General features: G+C 29.0%; 5 protein-coding genes across 6 annotated transcripts in view; 3 read left to right on the top strand and 2 right to left on the bottom strand.

The window, feature by feature from the left end:
• The first annotated feature begins 494 nt into the window (after window positions 1-494).
• On the top strand, window positions 495-3,511 carry LOC114127306 (crossover junction endonuclease EME1-like). Its single transcript, XM_027991498.2, has 11 exons — window positions 495-756; window positions 833-967; window positions 1,504-1,557; window positions 1,665-1,799; window positions 1,879-2,022; window positions 2,225-2,388; window positions 2,496-2,531; window positions 2,595-2,726; window positions 2,817-3,015; window positions 3,180-3,236; window positions 3,333-3,511. Exons 1-11 carry the CDS (start codon window positions 604-606, stop codon window positions 3,447-3,449), a joined length of 1,326 nt encoding a protein of 441 aa, XP_027847299.2. The 5' UTR covers window positions 495-603; the 3' UTR covers window positions 3,450-3,511.
• LOC114127308 (zinc finger CCCH domain-containing protein 11A-like) lies at window positions 3,253-6,556 on the bottom strand. The gene is made up of 5 exons (XM_027991501.2): window positions 6,231-6,556; window positions 5,538-5,659; window positions 5,010-5,129; window positions 4,758-4,866; window positions 3,253-4,378 (listed from the first exon to the last, which is right to left on the bottom strand). Exons 2-5 carry the CDS (start codon window positions 5,598-5,600, stop codon window positions 4,242-4,244), a joined length of 429 nt encoding a protein of 142 aa, XP_027847302.1. The 5' UTR covers window positions 5,601-5,659; window positions 6,231-6,556; the 3' UTR covers window positions 3,253-4,241.
• A 103-nt stretch (window positions 6,557-6,659) lies between these two features.
• Window positions 6,660-9,367, top strand: LOC126548828 (mediator of RNA polymerase II transcription subunit 21). Its single transcript, XM_027991500.2, has 4 exons — window positions 6,660-6,909; window positions 7,747-7,855; window positions 7,926-8,026; window positions 8,983-9,367. Exons 1-4 carry the CDS (start codon window positions 6,868-6,870, stop codon window positions 9,148-9,150), a joined length of 420 nt encoding a protein of 139 aa, XP_027847301.1. The 5' UTR covers window positions 6,660-6,867; the 3' UTR covers window positions 9,151-9,367.
• LOC114127307 (uncharacterized) lies at window positions 9,169-10,941 on the top strand. Its single transcript, XM_027991499.2, has 4 exons — window positions 9,169-9,530; window positions 9,797-9,958; window positions 10,039-10,296; window positions 10,689-10,941. The coding sequence occupies exons 1-4, from the start codon at window positions 9,169-9,171 to the stop codon at window positions 10,906-10,908; spliced, it is 1,002 nt and encodes a 333-aa protein (XP_027847300.1). The 3' UTR covers window positions 10,909-10,941.
• A 2,207-nt stretch (window positions 10,942-13,148) lies between these two features.
• LOC114127305 (F-box/LRR-repeat protein 7-like) overlaps window positions 13,149-22,725 on the bottom strand; it is a 33,366-nt gene continuing 23,789 nt past the window's right edge. For both annotated transcript variants that reach the window (XM_050202355.1, XM_027991496.2), the window contains 2 exons: window positions 15,792-15,971; window positions 13,149-14,401 (listed from right to left, as the gene is read on the bottom strand). In XM_050202355.1, coding sequence (XP_050058312.1) covers window positions 13,866-14,401; window positions 15,792-15,971 — 716 coding nt within the window. In that variant the 3' untranslated portion in view covers window positions 13,149-13,865. The remainder of the gene's footprint in view (window positions 14,402-15,791; window positions 15,972-22,725) is intronic.

Genomic DNA, 22,725 nt, shown 5'->3' with positions numbered 1-22,725 from the left:
TATTATTTTATTGTTTCGAGTACCTACCTAGTTAAATTGATCAAAAATAGACATCTATAATTTATTATATTTTATGAAAAAAAAAAAAAATTTTATAGTACTAAATAGTATATCAAAAAAAATTGGGGGAGGAGAATGTCCAACCATAGCTAAATATATACTTAACCATGTGTCCAACTACGCCAAAAACAGTCAGGGAGGCTAAATGTCCGCCATTCGTTTTTTAAATATTGTCATTTTCTGATTATTATTATTATTATTATTATTCTTAGATCGTGTTTTGATCACAGATATATAATACAACATATATATATATATATATATATATATACTTGTATTATACATCTGTGGTTCTGATGTATCGCTAGGTTCCCCAAATCAACGCCTTCATACAATACATTTTCTATTATCTAAATGTCAATGATTATATTATATTCGAGCTTAAAAAATGGCGGGTAAATTAAAATAAAGATAATACTTATCAGTTTTCGTAAATTTTGTAACTTGAATTCGTTATTCAAGAATTAAATTAACAGTAAAACAGTTCGTCAGTTTGTAACTCACTAGTTCATCATATTTTTTTATTTAAATTTTAACAATAACATGAATGAAGGTTATTATAATACGTATACGATATCGGATTCGGATGTTTCTATTATAGCTGATGATAGTCCGACAAATGAAACTTCGTGCAAAGACAACGATTGTTTGTCAGCTTCAGATGAACCAGAATTTTTTCAACAAGTTATACAACGCGTACGATTTAAATTCAATGAATTTTGTACAGCGATTACTGACGTCAAATTGTTACTTATTATTTGTTTATTTTTAGCAAAAACGAAAAAAATTGTTATCTCCAAAAGTAGCAGCTACTCATCAAAGAGACCATGTACAAGAAGATGTCCAGACTAATAAAAATAATTTTTCTATTTTAGTTGAAGACCCTGAATTACATACTTTTATACCTGTAAGTATGTAATGTTTATTAAAAACTAGTTATACCAATAGCAATCATTTACAAAAAAAATGTCCATCATAAATCTTAAAGTCCGTGTTTGAGCACCTCCAGGGGTTGGATTTCTTCTTCCCAGATGTCTAATCTATCTCTATACGAAATTTAATTACAATTGGTTGAACCGTTTACAAATGCATAAAAGACAGACATTAATTTATATGCAAGATAAAATATTTTGTTTTAAATTATTAAAAAAAATATGTGTACTCAGGGCAGCAAACTCCTAAATACACCTCTGATAAATCATTTATACTTTTAGTATATATTGAGTGCTAAATCGCTAAATGGCGTCAAACCCATTGCTTAATGCTTAGCAATCCTCATAATGCCAGTTGGCATCCATCAGTATGCTCAATGCTGTGTTGTTGTCAACGCATTAAATAGCTAAGTGTAAATGCACTATTACCATTGAGAATTTTTATAAAATGCTTATTTGCTCTATAAAGAAGATAAAATTAATATTTTTTTTTTTTTAAACTTATAAACAGAGGTCAGAACCAGGTATTAATACTGTTATGAACAATGAAGAAGCAACTGAAAAGGTATTTAATCAGTTAAAAATAAAGAATTTTAAGAAATTAATTTACATTTTAATAAAACGTTTGTATATTTTAAATTTTAATTAAAGATATATTTTTTTTTATTCAAGATAGAACCAAAACGCAAAAAACGTTCAACAAAAGAAGAAATTGAAGAAAGGAAAAGGGAAGAAAAGGCTAGAAAAGATGCAAAAAAGAGATTAGCTGAAGAATTTAAACGTTTAAGTCCAAAGGAATGTATGAAAGTATGTACATTGTACATAAACATATTTTAACATAATTTTCTAATTTGTTTAATAAACAGTTTGTACTATGTTATTTTAGTATATAACTGTTCACATTGACATAAATTTGTTGAATTATGAATATAGCAAGCAAATAATATCTGAAATAGAATCCACAGATGCAAAATATGTAACTAATTCAAATTCAACTGTATTAAATTCAATAACATGGTCAAGACATTTGGTAAGTAATACATAACATTGAACATAGATTATTATTTATTTAAGTGCTTAGTTATAAAAAATATTGCATTATTATACATTTTAATAGATATATTTTTTTTATTGCACGAGTTAACCAAAAATCAATAACATAAAAATTGGTAAATAATTACCTATTAACTAATTATAAATTTGTTAAATTAATTTAATTTAAATTGTTTTAGTCTGATACTGTTAGTGAGGATGAAAATTTTATGTTGTTAATTTGGGAATTTGATTATGTTAAAAATCTCATTACATCATATGAATTATTAAACAAAATAAATTATATTAAATTATATAAATCACAACTTTCAATCATCATAGATAGTACTGCTGATCAACTTAAGTATGTATTACAATATTATATTTACTACTGAGAAACTTTGATTAAACAAAATAATTTCTTAGTATGTGTTATAGATTTTTAAATTTGTTTTATTCATTTTGTTATAGAAAAATAAAATCTAAAAAAAATGGGAAGAATTCTGGGTATGTATTGATAGAGATTGTGCCAATTAGTATAATTATTAAACTTGAATAATATTTTGATAGGCCAGATATGCTTAATACCCTTGAACAGATGATGTTGAGTTGTCAAGTCTCATTTCGTTTTGTAGAAAATAAAAATGATATAGGGTTGGCAGTTCTATATTTAACAAAATCCATTGCCCAAAAGCCATACAAGTAACTAAGTATTATTTTTTTAGGTAGCCAGTTATAATTTCTAAATTTTATGTAATTAGTTTTTATCAAACCAACATTATTTGCTTTAAGATTGAATAAATACAAAGAAGAACAAGATGGATGTGATTGGTATGCATCTGGTCATACAAAAAATTGTATAACAGTAGACAAAAATGGCACAGGTTTAACTCAATTATGGAGACAAATGCTATCACAATTTCCACTATGTGGTCTCGAGACTAGTGAAGCAATAGCAACAGCATATGAATCACCTATTGCATTATTAGATGTAAGCAGAAAACAAATTATTATTTATTAAAGTTATGTATTTTATGTCTCACAAACATATTTATTATATAAAGACATATTAAAAAAAATATTGTATTGCATTTGATATTTAGTATCCATTATTTTGTGTATTTATGAATAATTAATATTACATTCTTAATCTAGGCATATGATAACTGCAGCTCAAGATTAGAAGGAGAAACATTGCTACAGGATATTCCAGTAAGTTCATTTAAAATAGTAAAATAGCATAAGATATATTTGCATTTAAATTAGTTATCAGAAAAAAAATCAATCAAAAATTAATATAAATTCTAGGTTCGCCGTGGATTCGGTCCACTAGCCTCCAATCGTCGTATTGGACCAGAACTGAGCAAAAAAATTTACACATTTTTCACAGATAATACTGGATGCACTACATTATCCCAAGAATAGTGAACAATAAAAAAACAATTTATAAATAAATAACATAAACTAAACTATGTAATAACAACTTATATTACTGGTAATTATTTCATCTTCAGTTTCATAATATTAAGTGTGCATAGACTAGACACGTCTAATTCATTGTTATAATAATATATGAATTATATGTATATAAATTTAGTTTTTACACTTTTAATACTATTTAGATAATTTTTAAACAAAACAAAAACTAAAATTTTCTATTCATAAATAGTTATTAATATAAATAACAAGATACAAAAAAAAAAAAGAATGAAAGCATTAGTTCATAACTTTTCTCAAAGCATTTAGAATGTAATCAGATTAATCGGAATTGAGCTGAATAAACGTAGAATTATGCAACACGTTTTTTATATGAACTACAGTGCAGACAAAACATGATGTTCATTAAAAATTACTTAAAAATAAAATAAATAATAACAATAGTTTAAAATAAAAATAAAATATTCAGATAGAAAAACAAAGATAAATAAATAAACAAGCTTCGGCCTTAAGTTGTTGAATATTGCATTTGTTGAGTGAAACAGTTTTGGTTTGTACCTAACCAAGAACATGAACATTTCTAGGAAAAGGGTTTTTTTTTTTAATTCTTCAGTACTGAGAATGTGTTTTCAATAGCAATATTGAATTTTACATAAACGCATTGAAGTTACAATGATCAAGAAACATGGCAGCAGTGGATTGATTATTGTTGAATATGTATGGCAGTGTGACGACAGAACTGCCATAAACAGTAGATGCCGTACTTGCGTTCATTGGTTGTCAATTCATTCGTAATGGCTGGTCATAACGTTGTCGCAATGCAGCTTCAGGACCAGCAGTAAGTGCGACACCAGCCATTGGGTTTATGCGAAAACTATTTTCAATAGCCATGGTGTTAGCTGCAATCGCTATAGCCCCTAGTCAACATTAAATAATAATTGGTTTTTTTTTTTATTAATTGTGTTGATGTGGAATTTAACATCAATCCATAAATCCTATTATCCTATTGGAAAATATTATTGACAATTTAATTTAGACTCTGTTAATAGAATACCTTCTAATGTAATACAATTTTAAGAATTAAGTTATAAATTATTTCAAACGTATCAAAATGTGTGCCTTTAATATACTATAATAAATGAATAAATAACTAAAATAATAACATTGAACGGATTTAAATTTTTATTAACATGATAAGTAAAGTGGTTGATGTTCTATGTATTCAATTTAAATTATATGTTGAATTTTCATAAAACTAATTAACAATATTCTTAAATCAGGATTATTCAGGCATACCTGGATCTTGAGTTGGATCTCGGGTTTTGGTATGTAAAAATGCACAATATGGCTTACGACATCCAGTTGGTTGTTTTTCCCAATAACATGGTATTGCTTTTCGGTTTTTCTATACAAGAATAAATAAAGGAAGTATAAATATGCATAAAATTGTATATCATAAAAGAGACTTAAAAGAAAATATTTAAATATTAATTTACAATACAGAAAATTAGAAGCTTTTATTTATGTATTAGTGTATAAAGTAAATACCTTTAATTCCATGTGGCGTAATGTACAATGATCATTTTCACACTTTCCATTTTGCCAAAAACTACATACCAATTCACACCCTAATGCTTGTGGTTCATGGCGAAATGGGCATTTATCTCCCTATAAAATTATACTTTAGATAAATATAGTTTGGTATTTTATTTTCTAAACCAGGGAAGTTACAAGATTTTAAAATATTATTTAATTTAGATACATTTCTTATAGTTTTATACATTCATATTTCATATTGCTCTTCATAGTTTGTTAAACTAAACTTCTACCTAAAATACAATCTATCTTGAATTTAAAAATTAGCAATTCAGTCAAATGTCTAAAATACTTAACTGAATGTTGTTTTATAATCTAATATAAAATAGGTCACCTTCTATAAAATTGGAATTATTGAAAATCACTTGATATCTGATCGGTATGTCTTTAATAATGACGGGAACATATTTTTTTTTTAACTAAATAGTAGTTTTTTAACAATTACCAATGGGTAATGACTTATGTACAACGCAAACCAACCTTCATGCAAGTCGAATAGTAATAAAAATAACAATCGTTGTTTTTCTTGTCACCCTTTTCCATGGTTTCTTGAAGTCCTGAGTGGCGTTTTTAGTGGATTTCGTTTTTTTGTATGATCAGTCCTGTTGGAGTGAAAAAATCGTGTCAAAACAGAACCATAAAAAACACAGGCGGATGGGGTCGCTAAGCAGGTAGGTGGGGATGATGGACCATATTATTATAAATAACGATATTATATTATTATCGTTAGGTATTGCACTTTTAGCCGAAGAGGGCGGCAACGACAGGACGTGCAAGCGTGTAAGACGAGACGGCGAGAAAAAAATTTCGCCGAGACGTCCATGTACCGCTCACGAGCCACTGGTCGCCACGAAACGCCACCAACGGGCCAAACGATACAGACGTCGACCAAGTGACCGATCACCGTCCAGACACCACCACCGGCGAGGGCACACGCACGCACGTTTGCGGGGAATACATTCCGAGAAAGCGACCAGGCGAGAGAGATGATACCAGACGGTGCGTGCAGCGTGTGCTGCGTTCCCGGCGAGGTGATAACGCGTAAACCGTCGCCGACGGAAACAATCTGATGTGACACAACGTGCGAGCCCCCGGGGTTACGCTGCCGAGTTCCGGAAGTGGTCGGTGGGCGACATGCGTTTTTTTTTTTTTTTACCACTACTCCTGTCTTACCCGTCTTCTCCCCGGTGGTATCCCCTGTCCAATGCCGCCGCTGTGGTTCCTGTTCCCCGGATTCTAGCGCTGATCGGGGGGGCGCGTTCGACTTGTCACAGCGGCGGAGGCGACGTTAATGTCCGCGGCCGGTCAAACTCGACATGAAAACCGCCGGGCCTTAAATAGTGGACCGTAATTAATACGAGAGTCCCGTCGTCGTTTTGTTTACTGTTATTGTTATGATTATACAGAATTAATTTGAGTGTAAAATTTGATCGAGCGAAATACCAGTCAAAGTGGACGAAATAGGAAAACGAAAAAAAATACGCCGCTCAGAGCTCGTCGTGCGTTATCGGCGTTTTTCGGAAAACGGCACCGCACGGCGCGCCGACACGGATCGTTGCCTAGCCCGCAGACGTTGAAATCACATGACGCTCACCGAACCTCTTTGTAATTCGCCGACGTTGTTATCACCCACTGTTGTTTTTCATCATTTTCTAGTGTCGCGACTAGCGCGTGTCTTCCTGTCTGGCGCGTCTGCCGTCTTCGTATTATAATTTGTGGTATTTGTCTGGTGTTTTGTTGTCTGTTTACTGTTTAGTGTCTGCTGTCCGCTTTCCGGACGAGAACGCCACTGATTGCTGTCGTCGTCTAAATGGCCGATCGTCTCACCCAACTCCAAGATATTGTTAACCAAGTAAGCTACTGTAAAAATTTACCAAGTGTAAACAATAAACAATTACTTTTTTATAACTTTAAAATTATTCCTGCCTACTGTTTGACAAAAATCTTTTATTGTATTTGTGTACCGATATTAACATTTTTTTGAATGGACGATGATAAACCAGTTGAAGTTTAAATAATTACACAAATAATGATCAATTAATGGCTTATGATTACCCAACTTTCAATAAATACATTCAAAACTTTTTGCAGTTAAGACTTATTCTGGATGACGTGAAAGTGGTTACTTAAACTCTGTATGATCATGTCTAAAATGGTTTCATTTTATGTAGTCCAGCTTAGAAAATTAATTACGTAATTTCCTTCTGATTATGACAATGTTTATATCAATATATATATTTTTTAAAATTGGTGTACCTATATCCTATGTACCAGATATCATCATAATACTTCCTTATAATTGACATTATCAAATAACAATTTTTAGTGCATTAATGTATTTGGTATTAAATATTCATCGCATTCATGACATTTTATGTTTAACCATTTTTTATTATATTTGGTTTGAATTAGCTTTTGTGTATATGGTTTGATTCTTATTCTTAGGGAAGTACAGAGTATGACATAGTAGTGTCTTCTATCTTAATGTTATCAAATAGGATTAAGTGTCATGGTATATTTGATTAATTTAATTCTTTCAAGACATAGCATATGGCCTATAATTAATGAATGTCTAAACTTAGTACAGTTTTGAAAAATTTATTACGCATACCTATTTTGTATTGTACTTATTTTAATTTCATCAAATAATTTTTTATTGTGAACTTCATTGCGAATTACAATTTTACAGCAAGCAGATAACTTCTGCAACAGCATTGGAATTTTACAACAGTGTGCTTTACCATCCAAGTTTTCTAACTTTGACCGAAACGGATCTCAAACACCACAACAACAAGAAGGTATATTATATATATTAATGTTTTAAAGCGCTGTAAAATGTGATAAAGTACTGATAATTATCTGTTTTAGATTATACCAGTTTATTTTCTTCACTTATAACTCGCTGTGCTAAAGATATTGATGCATTAATCGAATCACTGCCCAACGACGATACTTCTACAGATTTACAAGTATGTGTAGTACAGGTTCTCAAATTTTTTTTTTGTATACCACTTGTATTACTCATGACTCAGTGGTGTAGATACGAGAGTGCATGGCGGTGCACTTGCACCCTCTGGCAATATATAGCAGGTGCAGAAATGTGCGTTTGCACCTGCTGAAATAAACTGAACTCAAAATATAATTCTATTTTATTGAATTGTTTGATAATTCATTGGTACAAGTTATAATCAAAAATGGACAAATACTTTTAAGAATGATTTTTTGTACACAATAAAAATATCCTAAAATAATTTGTCCTCTGATACACTGCTTATCTATCCCACTACTCTCATTGCAGTAGCGCAATGACATTTGACGATTGCCAACAATGCTAGCTTGATTATTATTATAAGATCATGAATTTTTTATAAAAAAATAATCGATATCACATCAAAGGCACTTCGTTATAACTCAGTGTAAAATAAAGCAGTTAAAAAAAAATTAAATTTAGTAATGATTAAATCTTTAAAAGACGTGATATAATATGGAAACTTATGCCATTTTATAGTATTACCAGTACCCATAACAACAAATAAGATTAATTGTAAAGTTAAATACTTGTCGGCTTAATGTTAAACTACTTAGCAAGACGTGTATGGAAGTATATTTAAATACAAATATGAAATAACTAACCACTAAAGTATTTTTCGTTATTAATGTTTTATAAACAATATATTGACTAAGTAGTGAACTTTACAAATTATCTTATTTGCCGTTAAAGGTATTTTTAATATTATAAAATGGCATTTTACTTAGTTTCCATATTATATCATGTCTTTTAAAAATTTAATCATTACTAAATTTAATTTTTTTTAACAGTTTTATTTTTTTACACAGAGTTATAACCAAGTGTCTTTGGTGTGTATTAATTAAAAATGAAATATTAATAATATGCATATTTATTTAAGTATTTCAATTTATATAGGTTGCAAGTTTGAGGAGATTAGAACAGGATAATCAGTTAGCTGCTGAACGTTTGGAAGAAGTAGTTAGGAAAGGTGAACTTCTTCTTGAACAAATACAAGCTGCTCTCTCTGATATTGCTCAACAACAATTAGATATTCAGCAGAGTAGTGACAACAATACGTGTTAATAAAAAAAATATTGTAAAATGAAAGTTAAAAATAAAAAAAATGTTGCTAAAGCAATTTCTGCTATCAGTAAGACACATAAAATTAAAAGAAACAAAATAAAACGTTTAACAGACAAAAAAGGTAAAAAGAAGAAGATATCAAAAAAAGCATTGATTGAAGTTGGTCTAAAAAATGATAAAAAAAAACCTAAAGCTAAAGTGGAATCAACTCAATCTATTGTAAATGATAGTTTAGTAAAATTAACAAATATAAGTTACAAAGGTGCGCCTGAAAGCTCTACTCCTAGTTTGTATAAAGAACAAAAGAAGGTTGATGGAGACAAGACACCCGTGTCCTTTATTAAGAGGATGAAAGATAAACTGAAAGGTGCAAGATTCAGGTATACAATTGTTAACTATTTTATATTAGTACGTTTATGTATAGTTTATTCAGAATAAGAAAGGCGGTCGACTACTGCGCATGGGCGTGGTTACTATATACGGGCAGCTTACATATAGTGTCTTTGATAGGGATAGACAAACGGGTGTAATCTGACCACCGTCGACGATAACAAGTCGCCGCCGATTGTGTTTCTTATTCTGAATAGACTATAGATAGTTGATTATTTAATATTTTTTTTGTATTTACATAAAAAATATTTTTCAGATATTTAAATGAACAATTTTATTCATCTAGTAGCCAAGAAGCTTTACTATACTTTAAAAAAGAACCTAGTGCATTCAAAGCTTATCATAATGGTTATATGCAACAAGTTATTCAATGGCCAGTTAAACCGCTTAGTGTTATAATTAAACAAATTAAACCAATGTAAGCTATTTTTATTTAGATTATTTGTAAAATTTGCACTTTCAATTCATTTTCTTAATAAAATTGTTCTTAATTTATAGTTTGAAGAAGTCCAATGTCAATTCGCCTGTTGTAGTTGCAGATTTTGGTTGTGGTGATGCCAAACTTGCTAGGACATTCCCTAAAGTAAAGATTCATTCATTTGATTTGGTCGCAGTCAATCAATATGTAACTGCTGGTGATATGGCTCACACTAGCTTAGCAAATGGGTCTGTTGACATTGCAGTTTTTTGTCTCTCTTTGATGGGTACAAATTTGCAATCATTCATCAAAGAAGCCAACAGGGTTTTGAAAACTGGGTAATTAAAAATATTGTAATATAATGATATATATTTTGGATATTGATATTGTAAAAATTTCATGATTTGTTTACACTTTTTGTACAAAATTTATTATTTTGTTCAGTATTAAGTGTACTTTATGCACATTTTACTTGGTGGCCGAGTACTGATTTGTACCCAGGGGCATAACTTCATTATGTATATAGACATTTGAGGTTCGACTACATGGGAGTGAATGACTAATTCACTCCCATTTGACAAAAACTTGTTGCTACTGAGGTTTTCTTAACTTGAATAAAGTATATATTCAATACATTTTAATTTTAAATCATTACTCATTACTTTTTTGATTTAGTAAGTAAAACATTATACTTACTATACTATTATACAATATTCTGTTTTGTTTTTAGAGGTTTGATGAAAATAGCTGAAGTTGAAAGCAGATTCGATAATATTAATACCTTTATTGACAGTTTGGTTAAATATGGATTTGAAAAAACAAAACTAGATCAGACAATTGAAATGTTTGTCTTTATGGACTTTAAAAAAACTCAAGATATAAGTAAAACAGCATTAAAAAAGAAATTACCTGTATTAGAATTAAAACCTTGTATTTACAAAAAACGTTAATATTTTTGTAATAAAGTTTTTGCTATAAATGAATACTTTGACTTTATTTTGACAAATCTGTTTTATAAGATACCTGGTAACATACATTGTGTACAAAAACATTATTCACACTATTTGTGTGATGAGTATTTGATTATATTATTTTGGTTATAATAATAATAACAATATTTATAATGATTATTATTGTATCACCTATATAATAAGCATTCAATGTATCTATTAAATCAGTAAAAGATTGAGAATTGTGATTTTGGTTAGGAGTTTTTTAACATTTTATACAAGAAAAAACACAATAAAAATTGCAATAACAACAATAAAATTAAAACAAAAACAGTTGAAACTTTGTTATTATAAATATAGTTATTTATAATGTATACTAGCAACTTTGTACACTATCAATATTTTTTGTACATATATTTATGAAATGGATTCTGTTTTATTACACTGCATTATTTAACAAACCACTTACAGTATAATATAATATTTTAAATTATATCCAGACAACATTATAATATATAAACTATAAACATTTTAAATTGTGATCAGACTTATAAATAAACACAGTCGTCTAATAAAATGAAAAAAATTTCATTTAAATATTATGTTGGCCACTTAAAATAACATTCTAGTAAAAATACTATTAAAATAATAAGTAATAATAATTTTTCTTTGAAAGTGGAATGGCAACATTAAGACAAACTAGATGGCACCTTAGTTATTGAAAATAAAGATTAATAATATTACAATATATTACAATATCAATTGATAACCATATTTTAACATTTAATTTATACATTTTATACAAACATATACATTTAGGTTTAGTGTAGTCATCAGTTAATAAAATTTTGAAACATTCCAATGTTAAATTAGAGTAGGTACTCAATCAAATATTTTTGTAATTTTCTGTGGTAACATGCAATATCTTGACAAGTCAATGTTTTTTATTCTTTTGATTATGTAAATGCAAATGCAAATTATAATTTAATTTTAAATATAGTATTTAATGATAACTAATTAGATTAAACAAATAAAAAGTAATAAATTACTATTTATAATATTATTAATTATGTATAGGTACGCAAAGAAACATAAATGGCCTCTGAAAATTATAGCTACTAAACAAATTTGAAGATAAATTATTCTACAGTCAAATGATAGGTAATAATTATTAAAATAAAAGTTAGTTTAACTGGATTTGTAAAACATGAAATTTGAGAACAAATCTTCTTGAATAATATTTTATAATAATCTAACATTATATCTTATCTCTGAAAACATGGAATAGAAATTAGAAAATCAATTCAATAAATTTTAGATACAAATGTAAAACTTTAACTGAGACATCAGTCACATCGATATTTAATAGATGCACAATTCATATTAAAATCAGAATCTCTAGTGATGATAGAAAAACATAAAATAAACTAAAAACGTACTATTTGAGTACATGTTTTATATCTATCAGGAGAATTTAATAAATAATAATATCATAACGAGATATTGATATAATAATGTATAATGTATAATAGTACCTAATGCATATGGGCAGTATCGGAGATAAAGTTCGTCATTTAAACAGACGGATAATTAAATATGAACGCATCGGCGTAAGTGATGAAGACTTAAAATATAATACAATATTCGCTGGCACAAACGCAAATACAGCATAAAATTCAAATTTAAGATATTTTTTTCGTTTTACAGTATTTTGTTTGTCTATAGGTTCTACTACGTAATATATTGCATGAGGAGTACCTAACTTAAAGGGTCCCGGATAATTTAGATTTTAGACTATTTGCAATTCTACAATAATAATATTAAATACATCATTTTAATTACCGTCATAGGTGTGTCCAGATCTTTGACGCAGAGGATGCAACCTGGTGCGTACCCAAGGGGCTAAGAGGCCTTAGCCCTCTTTTTTGAACAATTTTTCTTAATTCATGGTGTCACCTGAAATCGCAGAGGGTACAGATGCATACCCTGCACCTCCTGTGGACACGCCTATGATTACCGTACTCATCGTCACACTCCGACTTACGTATTATTTTTTACAATTTTTATAATTTATTATTCTATTCATTATTATGACTTTACGAGAGACACACACACGTCATGTAATATTTTACCGAACTGCGGCGCAGTATACGACCCATGTACACCGGTTGATCCATTTATTATAAGGTATTCGCTATTTTAAAAACTATAAACATTTTTGAAAATATTTTTATTCTTTATATATATATATATAATTTTAAGTTAATAAAAAACAATTTTTTTTCATCTTTTTAATAACAACATTCATTTTTCATTCCTTATTTCAAAGCTGATTATTTATCAGAGCACTTTAATATATAAAAATTAAATTTTGGACGAGTAGTTCATGAGATAGTAAAGTTTAGTAAGTAAAGTGATCTGGCAGAGGCGTGCCGTAGGGGGGGAAGTTGGGGGAAGTTAGGGGGAATGTGCCCCGGATGCATGGCTTAAATAATTATTTAAAGGGGGCGCCAAAAATTTTTTTTTAGAATATATGGGGGCTAATATTTTTAATTTTGTCCCGGGCGCTAAATCTTAACTGCACAGCTCTGCAGTGATCTAGTAGTACCTATAAGTATTTAAAGTTTAGATGAACGGAGTGTCCACAGCTATTTCGCTTATCTAATCATTAAATACGTAGATATAGGTAATTTATAAACTACTCGTTCAAACATTGATCTTTAAACTGAAATATTCTGAATAATATTATTTTGTATCGGGATATTATGAAATAAAAATTGTATTTTTATTTGAAGCGATAACGATGAAAAATTATTATTTCTTATCGTCCGTCTTAAAGCTACGGAAAAAAATATTTTCAAAAACGTTAATAGAAATGTCAATGACGAGTGTACCCATTATACGCTAAACGGATCACTCGGTATATACAACCCAAGTGTTTACGACTACGTGGCCGTTCAGAAGAAACCGGGATTGGTGTGTTCGATGATGCACCGTTTGCAGTATTTCTTCACGGCTTTGTACCCGTCCGCGGATATCTGACAGTCTTGTATGTTGAGTTGTTGCAGCCCGCGGCAATAGTAAGCAATCAGCTGTATACCGCGATCGGTGACCAGGTCACAGTTGCGGAGACTGAGCTTCTTCAGGTTGGGGCAGCTCTCGGCCAGCGCCCGGAGGCCCGCGTCGCTCACGTCGCACTTGCCGATGTCGAGCGCGCGGAGTCGGGCGCACGACCGCGCCAGCACCGTGATGGCATCGTCGCTGACCGCCTCGCAGCCGCGCACGTTCAGGTACCGCAGCTTGTAGCACCGGCGCGCTATCACCTTCAGCCCCGCGTCGCTCACTTGATCGCATTTGGCCACCGACAGGTACCGCAGTAGCGCGCCCAGTTTGGCCAGCTCGTACAGCCCGAAATCGGTCACCTGATGGCAGTCCGAAACGCTCAGTTCCTTCAACGCCGAACAGAAACTCGGCACGAACTTGATACCGGCGTCTGGAAATAATATAATAAACATCACGCGATGATGAAATATTTTAATGCTATGTATATATTCTGAAATATTGTGCATACAATATTAAGTCATCATTATCATAAAAGGTGATTCACCGAGTGTACACCCCAGTTTTTTCCCTTGCTTATATTAATGAATTTATACACATATACTGACTTATGGAATATTTAAGTACCTAGATGCCTATACCTACTGGCTATATTTGAGAATTATATTTTCAATTGAGGCCCAACCCATTTTTATGGTAAGCTGTAAAGCAATTTTTGTTGTGAATTATTTTATACATCTAAACGAAATTCAAGCGAGTAGTTTCATAATCATGAAAATGTATAAACTAAGGATAATGTTATTCTTAAAGATGGTATCGTATACGTATCTGGACCTCCAACTTTTTAATTATATATTATATTTATGTACAAATAATCAGGTACAATTATCAACTCATTGACACCACAGATAAGTGGAGAATTTTGTGATAGTTAAAGTATTGATAAAAGTAAACCTATACTTATAAATTATATTAATATATAATATAATATACACTATAATACTATATAACGCGCGAGGACTGTATTTTTAATTGAATTTGCATCGATTATTTTTATTTTAGAATTGAAGAGGAACTGCAATAAAATGGTTATAGTGCATCATATAGTATACACTATACAACATTATACCTATATCACACGTCTTGGCAAATATAAAAAGCGTCTTAATGAATTAAAACCGGATCCACTGCTTAAGAATTCTTATTTGTGGAGTATTTACCCAAGTATGAACGCAATGCGAATAACTGACATTCCACATTTTCCAAGACGAGACAAAATCTGAATGGAAAATGTTTTACCTTTCAACAATAAAGGATATTACATTGCCTACATCTGCAATGTATTATATTTAAATAATCGACAGAAAAATATAAGTATTACCCATGTAAAAAAAAAGTAACAAATATAATATGTAAAATATTGAATTGAAAAAAGATAACCTATAAATAAATATCTAAATAATATATATATTTAATACGTTGTGTTCGCCATTCCCTAAGTTGCAGTACAATTGCACTTATTATTATAAATTTATAAATATTATGCATAAATCTACAATATTATAATAATTTAACTAATAACAAAATAATAACTTAAGAGATTTACATTACCTAATATAAAATAGAGACCTCATAATATAGAGTGCCTATATACTTAAATTTTAAATGGTATAAAAATTTTTACAAGTGAACCCGCATATAATTATAATATAGCATAAGTACTATGTTAATGATTTGTGGATTAAATCGAATAATATTGTTTTAAGCATGTAGTATTTTTGGCTAGTAGCTGTTGAATGTTTTAAAATTTATGCGTTGTATACCTGTTACTTTAGTGCATCGCCGCAGGTACAAATATGCTAGTTGTGGACAATTACTAACGATCACACATAGATTTGAATCGTCGACAAGCTGGCAGTCAGTTAAGTCCAAATACTGCAGGCACAGTCTCAGCGATGGCTCCGGACGACTGTACACTCCAACGGTGCTTACCTTAACACAACCTAAAATAAGATATATTTTACGATTAAAAACAAATTAATTATTAATAAGACATGTTTACGCTTAATTTTTAGAACTAATATTAGAAAAACAAATATTTATTTTGCACAAGTTCTGTTTATTTTTTAAAATATTCGAACCACAAAAAAAGTAATAAGACCGAATTTAATTTTTCATACATACATTAAAAAGGTTTTATGTTTATGCATTGGTACTTGTGAAGAAGTAATACAAATACATATATAGTCATATAGGTAATATATAGAGCAATGGACTTTCACGCATTTGCATATTTTGTCTGGTCGACTTCGTGTGCTTAGTAAATATACAATATACAATTCACAATGTTTGTAACCAAATATTTTAACAAATCATTTTTAATCATATATTTACATATTATATACCTTGGAATTTTGGGGTTTAAAGATAATATTTTTGATTTTAAGAGCGTATTTTGAAAGTTAATTACTTGGTATGTTGTTTGTAAAACATGGTTAATAATTGTATATATTAAATCGAAGAGAATTTGTCATAGACTATTTACACACTATTTTTTATCTTAATAAATGAACGTGTATTTTAAATAATATTATTTAATATAATACAAAGTTAATCAAATCATTCATTAACGTCGTTTATTGTTTAATGCTACGGATAGTAAGTGACGGTAGTACAAAAATTTTTTTTTGCATATTTTTGAAGTTATCGATATCTATATAACTTGTAAGTACATAATAATTTTAAATTTATTCTGATGTTTTAGTGAAATGAAGTCTTTTCTCTGGTAAAATTTCGTATAAATTGTACTCATATAATTATACGTACTATATACACGTTACTAGTATATTTATATTATTTTAGTTAACTATATTAAACCATAGATTGTGCATAAGATTGTACAAACGTTGAACATTTTTTTTATAATATTGGTAAATTAAACATTTCCAATTGAAAATTCTTTGTATACAGGTGCCTATATTTATATTATTCTTATATATCTTATATAAGATTATTATTTGTAAGTTATAACCTATTATATCATATTATATTATATTATAATTTTGTGGGCGTCTATACCTATATGTTTCATAAGTTTTTTAGTAGAATATAATTTGATAACCTTACCTATTTTATACTATTATATAACTTATAGCCTTTGGGTAATCCATATTCTATTTGTCTATATCAGTACATAGACATTATAAATATTAAGTACTTTAATGTAGTGGTTTCCTACAAGACAGAACCAAAGAATGACTAATTGGATGCGTAATAGAATACATAGGTATAGCCGGTATAGGTACGAAACGATTCGTAATACCCTGAAATTATAATCGTTTTAAAATTTAAATATTCACACAAGCAAACTAAAAATACCAGATATAATGTAAATAAATAATCATTCTCAAAATAAAAACATATTTGAATATTATGATAGTTGAAAACTCAAAGATACTATGTAGACATGAATTAAAAGCCCCTTAAACAAAACTCTCAGGGATATCATATCTCAAGACGACTGGATTCACCACGCCCTTTTATTCGCATTTCATATCATAGTAAACGTCATGTGAGTGTATGTTTATATGCAAGTATGATGACGTGAGCAACTACATTATTGTACATAATAATTATTATTGTCGTTAGAAACTACCGCCGCCGCGAGCTAATGTGATTTGCATTGCTTTACGGTCAGTTACACAATACAATTTCTTAAAATATTAAAACACAATACACAAGTTCAGAACAATATTACATGTATAAAAATTATAGATGAACTGTAGAACCGTCACAAATGGGTCTAAAACTCGTGGAGTGGTTGAAATTCAAGATTTACTGCAATGTATATTAGTCTTTGAAGACTATATGCTGTCCTGCAGTGTTCCGGAAATCATCGTCATAGCAAATTACTTTACGTAGTTCATATTATAATAATTAACAAATGCGACGTGGGTATGCATAATAAATAATAAATATGATGTGATATTTTTTTCATTGTGATTTATCATTATTATAATATACAAATTGCAGTTTCACCGGTATGCTTTTTTTCGCGATCAACTACTTTAATTCTCAAACAATATTTTTGATAGATGATTTTAGAAAAATAATTTCTATATATCAGCTAGCATTACAGTATTACATTACACTAGTACAGAACTATAATATGTAATTTATGTCGAATGTAACGTGGTTTTGGGTGAGTAGTAGTAGTGCATATAACATAATATATATAGCCTATAGGCTAATAAAATATTAATAGGATATTTTAAAGAAAAGTTGGTCTTAAAGATAATAATTATTGGTATATGGTTATAAAGTGTAATGTATGATATATGCAAGAATGTACTTATGTACACTTCGTATTATTATAATTGTATTAGGTATACGATACTAGTATGTTAGTATAATAATTATTACTAATTACTATATAATTAATAGCTATACATATGAATACTCAATACATCCATAATAAGTAATTATTAGTACATAGTATGAGTACTTAACATAATATTTTATAGGGCTGTATAGCATTTTTATCTTGGAAATTGGAATAAATATTAATTATTGAAATATTTGAAAATTTATTTTACTATGCATTAAAATAAACTAAATAATTTCATATAATAAATTAATTTTAAAAAAATGTGAAGAAATGTCTATCATTAAGAATATACTCCAACAAAAATAGCTTGGATTTATTTAAACGATTTTAATTTAAATTAAATTAAAAAGTACAAAAACAAAGACAAATCGTAGTTATTTTAACTAAAATTATATGAAAATTGAATTTCATATGATTATGAGAATTTATCGTAATCCGTAAATTGTAATAGGTATGAGGTATATGTATGTTTAATTAATTATCAGAAATATAAACTTAAATCAGCTGGGTGAATATTTTATCTTTAAAAAGATAACTTATTAATTTCCGTCAAATGTGATGTTATGGCAGGGGACGGGAAGCTAAAGGCGATAAAGAATTTAGGTGGGTGGGAATGCACGAATATGTAGTGGACACTCAGTTTATACAATAAAAACAAGATAAAAATATCAGTAAGATTTATAATAAATGAACGTATACGATATCGTTAACAATATTGGTACAGACTATGCGTGTAACAGTAATGCAGTATAGTGTATAGGTGCAGTCATACAGGTTACTAAAAGGTGGGTATTTAAATATATTACACACATTATTTGATGGTTTATACCACATAAAACAATAATGTGTAGCTTATAATGTCAATTGTCAATGCAGTTTGTATGGGCTATATACTTATATGCAATAGCAGTACCACTACAGTACTCAAGAACTATAGAATAGCTGTAGAATCGGGCGGCGCGGTCGGCGCGACTACATTATAATTTATAACAATTTATAATATATACTATTTTCAAGTCGTATAATCTGCAAATGAGTAAGGGCCAAGGGTTGACGGTTGACGACATAACGATATAATTTTTGGAACGGAATAACGACGGAATTTATATTAATGTATAAATAGGTATATTGTATAATACATTTTAACTATACATCCATCTGCTATTATAAGCAATACAGTACTATCCGTAAACCCGTCATTTAAGAGAAGCCACAGACAACAGTATACAAATATTTGTGCGTAGTTACATTAAACATTACCCATTTAAGTTATGATTTTAAATTAATAAAATATACTTGTGTTATAGGCTTATAGCAATGATTTACTAGTGGCGTACTTAAAATAGACGTATATAGTCAGGGATTTGCACCCGAACGTAACACGAAATCCGATATACCTGAAATATAAGTTGCATAAATCAGAACCCATGTATAATGTACATACTACACAACACTCAAACATTCAAAATAACTCGAAATCCAAATTATTAAATCATTTACAAAAATATTAAGTGGAATATTAATTTGTATGTATTTTAATTTTTAGCCACTAAGATAATAGAGCATGATCGCATGCTTTAAGAAAAAAATACCGAATGTTGTATTATCTCAAAATTAAATGAAATAATAACTAATCAACGACGACAAGCATTACATATTTATATAGATAACACATAACATGTACAAAGTAATAACTAATAACTTTTAAAACTTTGCATCTATACTCACTTGATATGAATATTAAGTATAATGTACGAGTATGATATAACTTACTATGATTAAACCAAATAAATGTATATTTAACCGTAACCAAAGAATTTCGTTAATCTTAAATATCCAAATTAAATAACCCGAATTTCCTGACAACATCTAAAACTCAAAAACTAAACAAATGATTCTAATGCAAAGCTCTAATTAACATAGTATATCAAAATTCTTAGTAGATACAGAGTTGTGCAAATTCTTCATTTTTTCACGTCGTATCATTAATTTACAGACTATCCAATTATAGTTTGTCCAATGTCCACATGTATTAAGAATCAAAACAACTGCTTAACCCACAAGGCCACAAACCAATTTAGGATTTCTTGGCCACTCCAGTAGATGCTGAATTTATCTGATTTATCATTTACAAATGTCTGCAGTAGGTATCAAAACAAATTATGTGTTATTATTTAAAGCAAAAAAAAAAATTTTATTACAAGACTGAGAGAATTCGGTTTCAAAATATTATTATATTATTACGTAATATTATTTTTTTTCAAACATAACAAACATTTATCTTTTTGGTAAAGCTGTTTTGGCACTATATGAATCTCATACATACATAAATAATACTCACTTACAGCAGATGACCATCACTAAATTCTAAACGACTTTAACGCTAGCCGTGTCTGTATATTACATTATAATATACATAGTATAGGTTGTAAGTAGGTACTGGTCAATAACGAATTCTTCGTGCGAGCGTTATTCGTCGTACGAGCGGTATATACCAGCTATAGTGGCAGGATAATCTCGGTATAGGTAACAACCAGTAAGATAAACACGCATGCAGGATAAATAAATATAAAAAAAGTCCTAATGTGGCGGTGCTAGGACATTTTTTCTTCTTAGTATACACCGAGACTTCATTGTGGCGGAGGAGAATGTATATATACAATTTATATACACGTACAATGTACCTACCTATCTAAATATAATATATATGCCATACGCGTGTACACATGTGTGTGTGTGTAGTTTTCTACGAAATCGATCAGCAAAGAATATAGTATTGTATAGTCGGTAAGTATATATAATAATATATTATATTGTACCGTGTCTCGTATGGTGTCTGTGTGTGTTGTATGTGTAGCTGTCCGCACATCTAGTATAGAGTCCTTGGCCGCTATCGGCAATGCTTATTATGTATTATATAAATTATAATCATTTGTCAATGACCAACCGAATGTTTATACCGCCGTAGTTCTTCTGGAGTTTAATTACCGAATGACATTTCGAGAAAATGTATAATATATTATGTAAACATATATTTTATAATTTACATAATATACAAGCGTGATATGGATATAATAGTATATGTTCTCAGTGTTAAAATATGTCATTAATTATTGTGTATTTAGCTATGGCTATATTTTGTTACTTTTTTTATAATATTATTATTTTAATAACGTTGTAAACATTTATCAGAAAATTAACTACGAGTATAATAGAATAATATTATTTCCACGTTTTATAAAACCAAATATTTTATACAATTTGTATACGACGGGTTTTTCAGCTAATTTTTAATGCGATATCATTATTTGATATAATAATGTTACGTATATATTAATTCATACACGATATACTATACAATATACATATAAATATCCTATATTTATGCATCTTGTATATAAGTATATATTAACGAAGGCGAGACCGTATTTTAGAATTTTTCGACAGAGGGCTGTTATTGTAACTGTAAATAATTGTCACCCCATTATCTCACTCGAAGACTTAAATATTGTGATAGCTGTGAATTTTTATTTCTATTAATCTATTCGATTATATTTATAATTATTCAATTTATACATTTTTTAGATCTCTGTTAACACTATATAGTTCTTTATTAATGATATATTTATAAATACATTATATTATACACGTCATATTATAATATATGTTTTTCACAAGACACTTCTTTTTCTTTAAGAGGACGCTACATTTGTTTGTGTTGTCTCCGTCTTACATATACAACATATTAAATTTGCATTCAGTAAAACCCATTATTACGTATTGTTATAGCTTTTATATTAAGGTAAATTTTCCTCTGGTCAAAGTTGAAGTTTAAAACATTTTCTGTGATGTAGCGATAGATTTTTTCAATGCTATAATTTTTAAGCAAATTATGAGTATGTACAATTACAAATTGAAAATGCTTAATGCTTATAAATTAAAATACCGAAAAAAATCCAAGGCTAAATTACTGATAATATTCTAACTTTTAATTTTGATTAATAAGTATATTAAAGCTTAGAACATATAAAGTGCTTTACTAAACGTAAATTTGCTAGACAGCAAAACAACAAGACTGAGACAACACGTGTGATGGGTGTAGCGTCCTCTTAAGAAATAATTATTCACTTGTAATATATTTTTCGTTTTTAAACGTATTTAATATATTGTAGCACAGTATCTTAGGCTTTAAGTCACATTCAGTTAACAACAATATTATATTAAATACAAAGTAGGTAATTTTTGAAATAGTTAAATTCGAAATTTACTAAAAAATTCATTAAATCTAGACTCTAGTTTAGATGTTACACGATGAATAATTTATACATTTCTGTGTATCTAGTGAATTGTAACATTAAATTACTACTATA

This window comes from Aphis gossypii, chromosome 2 (genome assembly GCF_020184175.1).
Source record: "Aphis gossypii isolate Hap1 chromosome 2, ASM2018417v2, whole genome shotgun sequence".
NCBI lineage: Eukaryota > Metazoa > Arthropoda > Insecta > Hemiptera > Aphididae > Aphis > Aphis gossypii.
The sequence above is the reverse complement of the archived record's forward strand: the minus strand, read 5'-3'. Positions and strand labels throughout refer to the sequence as shown.

What these genes read in the sequence shown, in the direction of transcription:
- LOC126548828 (XM_027991500.2), top strand. Translation starts at nt 6,868, where the DNA reads ATGGCCGATCGTCTCACCCAACTCCAAGATATTGTTAACCAA. An exon ending in TCCAAGATATTGTTAACCAA is followed by an intron (nt 6,910 to 7,746) that starts GTAAGCTACTGT and finishes ACAATTTTACAG; the next exon opens with CAAGCAGATAACTTCTGCAA. An exon ending in AACACCACAACAACAAGAAG is followed by an intron (nt 7,856 to 7,925) that starts GTATATTATATA and finishes TATCTGTTTTAG; the next exon opens with ATTATACCAGTTTATTTTCT.
- LOC114127306 (XM_027991498.2), top strand. Translation starts at nt 604, where the DNA reads ATGAATGAAGGTTATTATAATACGTATACGATATCGGATTCGGATGTT. An exon ending in TAACATGGTCAAGACATTTG is followed by an intron (nt 2,023 to 2,224) that starts GTAAGTAATACA and finishes AAATTGTTTTAG; the next exon opens with TCTGATACTGTTAGTGAGGA. An exon ending in AAAAATGGGAAGAATTCTGG is followed by an intron (nt 2,532 to 2,594) that starts GTATGTATTGAT and finishes ATATTTTGATAG; the next exon opens with GCCAGATATGCTTAATACCC.
- LOC114127307 (XM_027991499.2), top strand. Translation starts at nt 9,169, where the DNA reads ATGAAAGTTAAAAATAAAAAAAATGTTGCTAAAGCAATTTCTGCTATC. An exon ending in CTGAAAGGTGCAAGATTCAG is followed by an intron (nt 9,531 to 9,796) that starts GTATACAATTGT and finishes AATATTTTTCAG; the next exon opens with ATATTTAAATGAACAATTTT. An exon ending in ATTAAACAAATTAAACCAAT is followed by an intron (nt 9,959 to 10,038) that starts GTAAGCTATTTT and finishes CTTAATTTATAG; the next exon opens with TTTGAAGAAGTCCAATGTCA.
- LOC114127308 (XM_027991501.2), bottom strand. Translation starts at nt 5,600, where the DNA reads ATGGAAAAGGGTGACAAGAAAAACAACGATTGTTATTTTTATTACTAT. An exon ending in ACTATTCGACTTGCATGAAG is followed by an intron (nt 5,130 to 5,537) that starts GTTGGTTTGCGT and finishes ATAATTTTATAG; the next exon opens with GGAGATAAATGCCCATTTCG. An exon ending in AGATCCAACTCAAGATCCAG is followed by an intron (nt 4,379 to 4,757) that starts GTATGCCTGAAT and finishes AATGTTGACTAG; the next exon opens with GGGCTATAGCGATTGCAGCT.